The sequence below is a fragment of the Ptiloglossa arizonensis genome, chromosome 9 (assembly GCF_051014685.1).
Source record: "Ptiloglossa arizonensis isolate GNS036 chromosome 9, iyPtiAriz1_principal, whole genome shotgun sequence".
Taxonomy (NCBI): domain Eukaryota; kingdom Metazoa; phylum Arthropoda; class Insecta; order Hymenoptera; family Colletidae; genus Ptiloglossa; species Ptiloglossa arizonensis.
Window position 1 is genome coordinate 3,679,096 of NC_135056.1, and position 12,562 is coordinate 3,691,657.

A 12,562-nucleotide genomic window follows, 5' to 3' on the forward strand; every position below is an offset into this window, starting at 1 on the left:
ACAATCGAACGTTACTATGATCTTTCATTGATTGATAAACGTTTCTGTATGTGTTACCAGGAAAGTGAAATTGTTATTAATAATAGTTCAGAAAGAAGGGAAACAATTGCAATTAATATAGAATTACTAATTAAATTACACGATCGTTGGGAAGAAGTCAATCTACCATGTATATTCTTGTAAAAAAAGTATTAAAAAGATTCAATTATTCGTGAAATAAAAGTGCAAGCAAGAACTTTGTCTTGAAAATTAGCTATAATGGTGTGTTGATAGATTTTGGAAACAATTTTATCCTAAATTATGGCTCAAAGATATAATATAAATAAACGAGTTTCAGAAACATACACAATTTCCCGATAAAAATAAATTGAATATATTTGAGTCGGATGATTAATAAAATTTATTAGATAATGACGTATCTCGTAATTATTAATGGGATTTGGAGGACATATAAGTATTTAGTTATCATGAAAGAAAATTTTAAACAAAGCTTAGAAAAATTGATTTAACTAGAAGATTTCTGGAAAGTCCATAATCGAACACAATTGTAGATCAACAGCCAGAAATTAAACAATATTATTATCTATTTCAAGGTCGTACTAAAACAACAAATTATAGAAGTTTGGAATAATACAGCTCGAACTAGTGCAAAGTTGGCGTATTGCATGGAACTCACGGTGGATTATAAAAATACTCTTGTGGTATTCATATGAATGAAGCGACCAAAAGATATTGTTCATATTGTTCATATTGTTCAATATTTGCTAAACTTAACATATCTAATCGTCACACTTGCATGTTCTAGTAGTAATAAAAGTATTTAGAAAATGATAGTATAATTAATATAACTTCATTCTTTTCAAGCAATAAGTCAGTTCTGCCTTGTGTAGTGATCCCTCAGGACCCTGCTACCTTTTGCAACCATTCTTTTTCCTCGCGCAACATACCTACGTTGTCAGAGTAATCGCGCGAAGTTAAACAGACAGTTACGACGAGCTCCTAGCGTATTCGTCGTAAGGAAGTTCACGAGATGTTACACACGACGTAACGTTAGTGTCGCGTTTAGGTGGCAGCGGTAGAGAATCAGGGTTTTGTGGGACCTGGTTTAGACAGCGCTGCACGAAACATTTGGTTCGAAAGTGTTCGAATATTTTTGTTATTCACTATTCGTATAAAAGAAGACAAGCAAAAAGAGTCAAGCAGTTGAGTAATTCATGTAAAAGAAAAAGGACACATGACAACGAAACGGCGTACATTTTTGCCCCTCGGTCCCGATAAGAGCATTTTCTTGACTTGGCACTGAAGGGAGCTACTTAGCAAGAAAGGACATCCTCAGCCCGGCCATTGTCAGGTCACATCAAAATAGGCCGAGCTTTGTCCTCAGGAACTCCTTGATGGGGACATAATATTGGTTCCTTAAGGCCACCATTTCTGGCGTCTTACGCAGGCTGTTAAAAAGCATCGTGTCTGTTTCGAACACCAGGACGACCACAATAAATAAAACTGTGATCGCGAGCACAAACGCTGGTATGAAAAGCCTCACTATTCGCAGACTTTTGTGCCTCAATTTGCTATCCAGTCGCCGATTAGGTTGTTGCTGGTGTTGGTGCTGCTGTTGCTGAAGGCAAAGCTTTGAATTTTGAAGTTTCTGCATCTTCGGTACGGGCGTCACCGATCGACTGTGCGGTTTACCAGACGCATCTAATAGTTGACTTTCTGACGAGGAATGATCGAAGGAATCCCTGAAGTAGTAGTCAGTTGCATCGCCTTCGTGCTGACCGACTGAAACAAAAGTATTCTGGTGCTTTAGCTGATAAACTACACGTGTTTTATATTTCAAGACAAAATACGGTTCTGCATTCATGTATAGTATTTGAAATCGAATGTTAGGATGAAATATTAATCAATTTTCCTTTTAACTTTCAATTCAGTATTCTCGAATTACATATTACATTGTTTTTTCTTTGAACTATTAGTAGATGACCTAATCGTGAAAGGAAATTTGTGGAACGTACGAGTTCTTTCATTATTTTCTGTCTTACCTATAATATTCTATCTTATCTATAATCACGTGGAATTATTACAATCTAACATCGTCAGTCATCGATTAAAATTAATTGAGCCGTTGATGGTTAAATATAATGAAATTTATAGCAAAAGTTTGAAGTTACAATGAGTGCAGCCGGTATAGGTAGCCGTAAATCGGAAACTACGTCGATAATCTTCGGTATCAAACAATATATCATACTTATATGCTGTATCTAAAATGATAATTAAGATTATCAAATAGTGGAAAATTTCAAAATATATTAGAGTAAATCGATACAAGTGTTCTATTATATTAGCATCTGCAGAATCGATGTTCGAAAACAACTCAATGAGTTTACTTAACATAAATTATTTATTACAGTGTCTCACCGATGAGAAAGTTTCGTTTTGCCTCTTTTATAAAAATATTAACGTTCAGAACTTGTGTAACGACTTAACATTATTCGTTTTCAACTCTTTAACGCTGAGTTATACACTTTGTCTGATAGAGAAAGTTAAAAGGAACAATAATAGAGATTTTCTGTTTTTGTTTTATGTTTTTCTTCTGATGTAATTAATCGTTCAAGTGCATGTTCAATATGTTCGTTAGTAAATCGTGACAAACATATAGTATGCATTAAAACATCAGGGTATAACTTCAGTGATGAATACGGCACATGGAAAGAATGAAAGTTCACACAGGCATTTGTTTTATTTGATATTGTTAACTGATACTTTGTGCTGTAAACTAAGCTAAAGTATAATATATTCTTCAGAATAGTCTTTTATCAAAGAAAATGCTTTAAGTGATTAACTTAAGTTACAAAACAAGCTTCTAAAGATTTTTTCTCATTCATCGTGTGATATTTTCGAAAATTTTGATTGAGATTTTGACTCATTGATCACTTTCTTTAAATAAATTTTTCCCAAACTAGTGCTGGTGGATTAGTTGAACCTTATCTACCGTTGCATCCTAATCCATAAACTTTAGATTACCCCACGTATAAAAATTCATTATATCCGCAGGTGACCAAATCCCAGGTTTAATCCATTTATTTATAAATCACTCGTTTAAAAAGTGTCTCGCTAAAGAACTAAAATGAGGTAAAGCACGTACGACGGACAAACAAGATTAGATTTAATAACAGTATACTGTTGAATCTCAACTTGTTTCCATTACAGATAATATTCGCTTTCTCTCTCTATTATTTTGTTCCTGTATTCATTGTATTCGTTTTAAGTCGGTTTACTATCATTACTAATTCATAACGGACCATTTTCAAATAATCAATTCAACTTGTTCCTTAAAAAGTTGGCATCATACTTGCCAGTTAATTTTCGTCGACCCACCGATGAAAATTGTACAAATATATTATATTGTTTCCGGAAAATTAAGTTGTTTTTAGTAAAATAAGATCGAGTATCAAGTATGTAATTAACAAGGCCATAGATTAAATTCTTATCTGCCATTTCTTCATTTGTGCAGTGTGTTATTCTTACTTCAAATGGAAACTATCAAAAAATTATATTGAAAATGTTAGATACGTACTTTTCCAGAAAATAGACTAAGTCTTTTCTCAAAGTAATTCATAAAATATTTTCAAAATGTTTACAAACAGTCGGTAAGGTAATAAATTGAAAAATAGGTAGAAAATGTTTTCATTCGAGTTCTTGTTTTTGAGAATATCAATTTTGAAAATTCGTGGAGTACACGTGCACTTATAACACAATTTATGAAATGATACTTTAGATCTGCATTGTGTAATGTAAAATTCCTCACGCGACTGTTTCCTTTCCAACCGTTCTATCATCATGTAGCATATTTATATTGTCAAAGAAATTGTACAATGTTAAAAAGGTGAACAACTAGTTTCTCTGTTACTGGCATATGTGGTTACTTTCTTCATGTTGCATAGTATTCATGAAAATGCGAACAGAAATGGGAGAACCCCAAATGTTTCATGAGACCTGATCATCTCAATTAATGAGGTTTAATAAAATATGAGAGACATACTACCTAAACAAAAGATCTATAAAGCATTTTAAGCGTTAAAAATTCAAGGAATATCACTGAAAGTATAATAAATTATATTCCTGTATACAAAGAAGAGCATTTATTTTCTGTAATTTCCCGTTTAATGAATTAATTTTCAAATTTCTTTAAATTTGATGATGTAAGTAATTAATGTATAAATATAAATATAAATAAATAAATATTGTAGTATTATAAATTATGGTATAAATGGACTGCTTGGGTGTCAGGTGTGTATATTTATATTAACATATTATATACATATATATATATATAATAATTTTAACAAATATATAACAAATATTAATCACTTACTTAAAATATAACAATTTCAGTGACGTTTTTGTTGAATAATAGTCCTGATCATGTTCTGTTACATATTTCCTACTAATTATATTTCATAGTGGTGGTAATTATGAATTATTTCATAAAAATTGTATAATTATATTTATATGTAGCAAAGAGTATTGTAAATTTGTATTGTTTTATTTTATGTTGTTTATTGTTACAAATTTAAACAAATTTCGAATAGTATACCACAATTAACAAAATTAAATCATATGCAAATAATATTCAAGTGTATCTCGTATTTTATTGAACTCTAGGAATTGTTAAGATCTATAGACGTAAATAAACACGATCGTATACGAGTAAACGAATGTAACAATTGTCTAAGATGCCATTTGACAATTTATACATTGACACAGAATTAGATGTCAGTAATAAATTTACGGCAAAACCATTTTAATTTATTAAATATAATATCATAAACAAACTGTTATTAACAAATTGTAAATACAATGTTGATTAACGAATAGGTTAGAAAAGTCTCACCGGCCATCGATTAATAAGAATCAAACTTGTTCTCATTTAGTCTATAAGGTGTCTTACATATTTACGTATTAAACGAATTTCTAAAATTGATTTTTTCAAAAGGAAGCCCCTTATGACAACAATTTTATTCCAAACATTCCATTTATTTTTACACGAAGGATCACCCCCCATTACTTTATATTTTTTTTCTCAAATTTTAAAAGAAAGTAACACTCTTTTGTCTGTGTAAAAAAGTCGATTGACTTTTCTCTTTGAAATTCAGCTATCAGCTATAGATATCCAAAATTTAATGACCAAAAATTCGTTACCACGTTCTGGGAATATAAAGACAGAAATATTGTATAACGATAAATACAAAAATACATTGTAATAAAATTAGAGTAGATATATGAAAAATTGAGAAAACAGTAACTTTATTCAATTTTATATTTCAGAATACTAATAATCCCTGTCAATTTTGACGCCATTGGAAAATTGAACAAATTAGCAGATGCGAAAAAACCCTTCAACCTTATCGTGTAATTTTCGTTTAACAAAAAGTACACCTTTTGCTAAGGTTACACAACTCACAAATTATATGAACTGTATCGACACAAATTACGCTGCTCACTTTTTATAACGTTTCGTAATAAATGCGGCATAAATGAACAAATTAAAAAAATATTGACAGCCTACTCATTTTCGAGAAGATATTAAAGTTGTTACAGATTTCTTTAATTTTCATGCTTGCTTTATAAGTTTCTAATAAAAAATTGTTGAACATTTATCTAGATAGTTTTTTCTCATTATTATTTGTAGAACAAATTAGTAGAGTGTAATCTATGCAAAATGGTTCATTTTCATATTGGATTATTGTGGTATTTAGAAAGTGATTTGCTACAGATTATAGGGCGAAAAAGTTCATTATTGTTTAATGAGTTGAAGTAATTGTAAAATTTTATTGTTTAATATTTATCATATAAAATTTTGATTATTTAATTCGTGCAGTTTTCAAGTAATAAGTTGTAAATGAAATAATGATTAATTTTCATTTTTATTTTAGCATCAAATAACATTTTGGACATAAATCAAATACTTCTAAATAGAATATACACTGCCGTTCATAAGTAACGTTAATAATGCATAGAATAATGCATTTTGAATATAAACGCACCTAAAATCAAACAAGGACTTGTACAAAATATTACAAGAAGGTTGGAATAAAATTGTTTTAGAAGTACAAAAGAAATGAATCAATAAAATATAATTAGTTCGAGTGATTATTTTCCAATGAGGTATGATGCATTGACAAAAAGGATATTTTATCAATGATGAAATTGTTCGCTAACATTTTGATAAAATCCTTAAAATACAATATCATTTACATTTCCTCTACAGTGTAAGGATTAATAAGTGTTAAGTTTCATTTCATGATTTACATATTTGCATAATGTTAATTCGTTCTTCTTCTACATTTACAAAATATTTGACGACTTATGAACGGGAGTGTACATATAGATACATTAATAGTACACTACTAATTTTGGCAGTTTGCACACAATACTTTTACTTTTTTGACTTTATGATTTTGACTTGTGATTAATTTGCAGTTACATAAAAGATTCTTATTTTCAATCACGATAGAAAAAAACATTATTTCATGTAACTTCACATAAAAGAGAACACACATCGATATATTAGTAGATTTTATTACACATTATATTATATCATATCGTAATATGTATTATACATTTATTTAAATTTAAAATAAACATCACCGGAAACTGACACACTTATTTTCCTCACTATATTTCATGATTAGGACGATAGTTTTAATTTTAAATTCTTTGTTATATTTACACTATTTTATTTTGTGCCAAATTAAAATTTATAAATGTTAAACTTCCTTTCATTTTTAAAAAATCGAAAGGTGTTTTCGAATGGAAAATTATGTTCAAAGAATTCTGTCGTCGTTTAATACTCTTACTTCAATTTAGTAAAGTATCGATTTCCCAATAGCACATTCTCTTCTTATAATAAACAGTAAGTTGGCATGCATTTAATGAGTTATTTTTGCCTTCATGTCCTCTTTTCATTAACAAGTCGTTTAGGATTTATAAATATTGAAACGACTGATTATACAATATGCGATAAACATTTTGTGTTCACATAATAATAATAGTATCGAGCATTGTTCAATGACGAGTATCAATATACGAATAGAATGTTTAACATCAAAATGAACTGATAATACTACAAAAATTGGTAATCACTAAACAGGGACAGACGATTTAAGTTACAAAGTGTAAGTACATCTTATTTTTATTTATTATTTAGTATCGCATCAACAACTTTGTGGATTGTTGGCGACTCAGGTAGGTTATAACCTATTGTACAATTTAATCTGTTTTAATCCCAATTAAATAAGTTAATTTTGACTTCATCCGAGAGTATTATTTTATTCCAAAAATCTTCATTGCAATTGACATATTGTTTTGCAAATTCCAAACGTTTGGCTCGGTTTATTTTGGAAATGTAAGGTTTCTTTGTTACTCTATCTGTTTCTTGTTAATGTACCTTGTTACTCTATCGTGATACCCTTTATCACATAGAACTCTGCAGATAGTTTCCATAGAAATTGTTTGCCTAATTCTTGAAGACATCCTCTATTAATTTTAATGTACTGGTTTTGGGATCAGTCTTAACTAGCCTCACTATGTATTGGTTTTGGGATCAGTTTTAATTTAGCTCACTATGTACTGCTCATCCGTTTCACTCATGATTTTTTGTTTTCCCACGTCCTACTTTATTATGTAGTGTTTGTAATTAAGTAGTAAACGCCAACATAGGTATACTGTAGTGTTATGTAGTGTTTATAATTAACAATAATTTTCTTTACTGAAGAATAAATCCTTCCTATTATTTAATCAATCTGTTTTAACGATTTGTCTTCACAGTACAATTTTACTACAACTTTTTATTCAGAAATATCTTATTAATAAACAATAGCAACAATGATCAAGCGTAACATAGCAACACACTAACATGACTTAGATATGGTCGTATAAATTCCAAATCGAAAATATTTATAATTTATTAATTTATAAAACTCAGTTTTTTAATACTTAAGTAACTGTACGCTCAATTTTGTAACAATGAAATAAGAGTATCTTTATGTTTAGTATTAAATATAGATAAGCAGTTCATTTTGGAAAAAAATTTTTCAAAGAATTAACTGTTGAAATATCTAAATAAAGTATGTATTGTTTTTATTTTTGAAAATGTCCGTTTTTGTTTATTTTTTCGCCAATCATCATTGCCAACTTAGGTGTACCCTCAGTTTTACGAATAACTTTGTTATATATTTGGTTTGGGAACTTTGACTATAGTTAAGTTATATGGTGTTGATTTTGATTATAAGAATGATCTATGAAGATATATTATGTATATATCTTTTTATTGTGTGTTAAAGTTTCATCTCTAATTCAATTAGAGAATTCTTCATTCTGCAATAGAATTGAAGAGGTGTTCTACTTTTTGGTTGCAAAAAGTTAGGATTTATTCTATTTAAACGTGTTTTGATATACGGGGTTTTGCGGAGGGGAGGCGAATTTGTTGCGAATTTAATATTGCACTCAAATATTTTCTTCTAATCTGTAACAATGGTTCTGACATTTCACTTAGAATGCAATTAATTAGGCTGGAACGGACAGCACTGGCTATTATTCTAAGTACATTGTTGTGTATGATATTTAGTTTTTTCAATAGGCTGGGGTTCGTAGAATTGTAGACTATTGAGTGTTACTTTTATATTCGCAGATGGTTATTTTCTATTGAAAATTATCACAGTATTGTCTCGTTATAGGTTGTCACTCGTGTTTCGTGGTAAGTTTCTCCATAGTCTCTATAGTATCAAAATTGTAATTTCGAGCCGACGGAAGAAGACTGAAGAGGGCACGTGGATGACTCCGCTATCAGAGGGTGCTGCTTTCGGGGGGGGGGGGGGGGGGGGGGGGGGGGAGCTGATCTCTCTTTAGAGCGAACACAAGATAAGCGCCACGCCGACGGCGGGCGGGAATAGTTTGTGGCGTGGCATTTATCTTGCCTCCCCGCGCCTTTGGGCGTGGCTATGGGGGCCGCCCAATCATGAGATTGAAGCTCACGACCGCCCTTCGTGCAGCCTCCCAGACACTGCGGAAAGTGGAAGGGGGCCGTCTCGCCGCCCCTCTCCCACCGAGAATATGAATGGGCGTGGCAACTGCGCTGCACAGGGGGGGGGGGGGGCACCGGGAGCTTTGATGTTTTTAGTTCTTGACGTGGTGAGTTTTAGTGGGTAGATTCCGCATTCGGTGTTTCCCCCAGCCTCACTGAGAGGAGTCGGAGAAGTCTTTCGAAGATTTCCCCCACGTAAAAATAAAAGTTGTGCTTGTACCCTGTTTTTTTGATTTAGTATAAGAACATTTGAATCCCGATGTCTGTATCCGTTTCTGTAATTTATCCAAAGTTTCTTGGAGCAAGGTTTGGGTGGTATAGAGATTTTTAAGTTTGAACACGAGGGTTAAATCATCAATGAATAGCAATCCCATGACTGGGTTTGTTATATAATTCTGTAGGTCATTTATTGCTTAAGACGGAGTCTTGTGTCACGTTATTTTTGAAGATTTTTGAAGAAGGAAAAACGTTGTTTGCTCTAACTTCAATAAGTCTAATGAATAGAAAGTTGCTGATAAAATTGAGAATATTTCCTTTGATACCGTAGTTTTGAAGGATTTTTAAAATTCGGCTTCTTCAGACCAGAGTCATGTCATAGGCCTTTTTAATATCTAAGCATATAGTAGTCACGTGTTATTTGTTGGCAAAGGCTTCACACATGTTCGTCTTCAGATTTAGTAGGTGGCCGTACATGGAATGGAATGTTCAGAATCCACTTTGGAAATTGGAAGTCAGTTGCTTAGTTTCAAAGGACCATCAGAAGCTCCATTGGTGTTTTAGCTGTTTTCAGAATGGGATAACATATATTTTAGTTCTTGCAGTAGATGAAGTAGGAGTATGTTCGGTAGTCCGTTATGTTCCGGGCTGGTATTCGAACACCTATTTAAGAAATTTCGTAGTTCTTTGAGTTAGAGACGCATGTTTAGGGCGGATACATTAGTTGGTTAAGATCTGATGATGGAGATGTCATCTGATTAATCCCGATTTCCCTTTTATAGGTCTGGAATTCTTTGGTACAGTTGTTGCCACTAGAATTTTCTTGGGATGTAGCCGAGTTCAAACATGAGGCATAATCCATTTATATCTGCCTTTTGCTGTTTTTTAAAGTTTTGCGAGCTATAGTTTGAATTTTTTTTAACGTTGACGAGGTTTTCTGTGATTTTATGACTTTAATATCTATTGATGGCTTGTGAGCATTGCTCATTCTATCGTAGGATGTACTTGAATTTGGGGTTATTAGTTTCTTTTGTTCTCAGTATACCTATGTTGGCTGCATTTATTATAGCTTTTGATAAACGTTCCTGATCTACATTTATGGCGTTAGAATTGATAGGATTTAGTTTTGCAAGTTGAGAAACTGAGTTAGTTACTAACTTACAGAATAGTTCCCAATTGGTTACTTGAAATTTCGATTTTGTTAGTTTGTAAAATTCATGGTTGTGGTTGTATGTCATCTTTATTGAAAGATAATAGTTGTCGTCCAGATCACCGACTGTGATCCGCATGATTTTGTGTTATATATAGACCGTAAAGTGATAAATCTATGGCATTGAAATGTCACAATGTCGAAAAATGAATGGGTAGGTGCGGGTGAATTTAATAATATGAGATTGGTTGAGTTAATTATTTTCTCTATGGTGGCTGAAACGATGGTGATGATAAAACCGATGACACACAGTTTTAGTAGTTAGTTGTTTAGCTGTTGGCTGTTTGGTATGTATAGGTGGTATACAGGGTATTCACGCTATTATTAGTCGGCTATTTTTTTGAAAATTATTGTGATTAGAAAAAAATAAGAAAGGAAAGAGTTTTATAGCTTTTTATGATCAATAGGACAGTGTGTATCAATTTTGCATATTTGCATTACTTTCCGAAAAATGGAGGTGACCTTCAATTTTTTAAACGGAATGCCAAATACTTTTTTGTAATCGAACTTCATTAGTAGGTAAGTTTGATGATCATTTTTCCCAATTACAGTTCATAATCACAGTTAATAACGGGATGTGACAATAAACGATAATTTTGGCCAGTAGTGTATATATTTTTTTAAGTAACTTATTATAAGATAGTTATACAAACAAATTTATATCAAAATAAAAAAATTAAATAGAAACGAAAAATGAAAAAAAATTAATCGATGCGAAACTTTCAATCACATAGTGATTGCTAATTGCTAATACGTAAGTACATTATTCCATTAAGAAATGAACTCAAGAGTTATTTGATTAAAACTATACAGCTTTTCTCGCAACTACCAACACGTGAAGGCTGTTACTATTATTTAGGCCAATAAAAAACATTCAAAATTCATTAGCCCCATAATATATACATAAAAATACTATGTAAATCAAGTATCATGTTACAATATTATTGCAAATCACTATATATAGTAAATGTGTTATCTAATTTTCTAACCTGAAATATTGATTATGACTCATTCTTTAAGACTGTTTTATCTGAAAATTGCGCCATATGTTTATATTGTAATGGTTCAAATTATAGTACTCCTCTTTCTCTTTCCACATATCAGAGTCAACGGAGTATGTTTCTCTCCGTCAAATACAGTATTGTCTCCTTTAATGTGGTCTTTTACTCTAAACCGCCAAAAAAGTTCGAAAATACAGCAAAAAAGTAATCGATAGTATAACAAAATTTAGCTTGTGTCCAGCATGTAGCATATGGAATAGAAAAAAGATGAAACAGTTTACAAGTACGACAGTTGGTATGGAAACTACAAAGATACCTGTATTACAAACCATGCCGTTAGTGTAGGCAAAATGGAGCTTGATACTGTGAAGGAAATGTTCATCAGTTCAGAGAAATATACAAAAGCATTTTGGATATTAACCCATATGGTAAAGAAATTACTGTCCAAATAAAAAGTATGTAGCTAATATGGAGAAACAAATGGGCATCAGATTGTGGAACGTAAACAAAAGCAAATTTTGCAAGTTGCTAAATAGCTGAAAGCGTGGAAACTATGAGACCACTTTTTCGATACTGCCACTAATTTTAACTATTTCTCGTTGTAAAAATTTGTAAATATTATTGAAAGAGTAACAAATATATATATGAGAAACGATTCACTTTTATTTTGCAATATGAAATGCCAGAGTGCAATAAACCATTTTAGTTTGTTCAGTAAATCATCATTCATCTTTTATTTCGTTTCTATCATTGATTATGGGCCTAGAACTGCCCAGTGAAAGAACATAACCTGAAAAAAAGGAAGGTCGACCACGTGGTAAATTTGACTTGTATACAAAATCTACGGAAAAAGGTCTAAAAACGATACTCATGTAATTAAATTGTCTGAAAATAATTATCGGTCGTGGAAAATTGAGATGAAATGGTTGTTGAAAGGTAAAGGACTATTCGACTCATAAACGAAACGCAAGAGCAAAAGGTAAGTTACATGACAAATAATGATAAAACTCTGGCTATTATTGGACTCCTCGTTGATGCTGATCAACAAGT

At 31.5% G+C, this 12,562-nt stretch overlaps 1 protein-coding gene across 6 annotated transcripts in view; it reads right to left on the reverse strand.

The window, feature by feature from the left end:
- The window catches only part of Frmd5 (FERM domain containing), a 192,588-nt gene that overhangs the window by 5,279 nt on the left and 174,747 nt on the right, over positions 1 to 12,562 (reverse strand). For 5 of the 6 annotated variants that reach the window (XR_012993246.1, XR_012993245.1, XR_012993244.1 and 2 more), the window contains one exon: positions 1,255 to 1,782. Coding sequence is in view for 1 of the 6 variants with exons in the window: in XM_076319979.1 (XP_076176094.1) it covers positions 1,358 to 1,782 (425 nt within the window). In the remaining 5 variants the exon portion in view is untranslated. Of the gene's footprint in view, positions 1 to 417; positions 1,783 to 12,562 lie in introns of those variants that run through there. The other variant, XM_076319979.1, reaches the window with a different exon arrangement.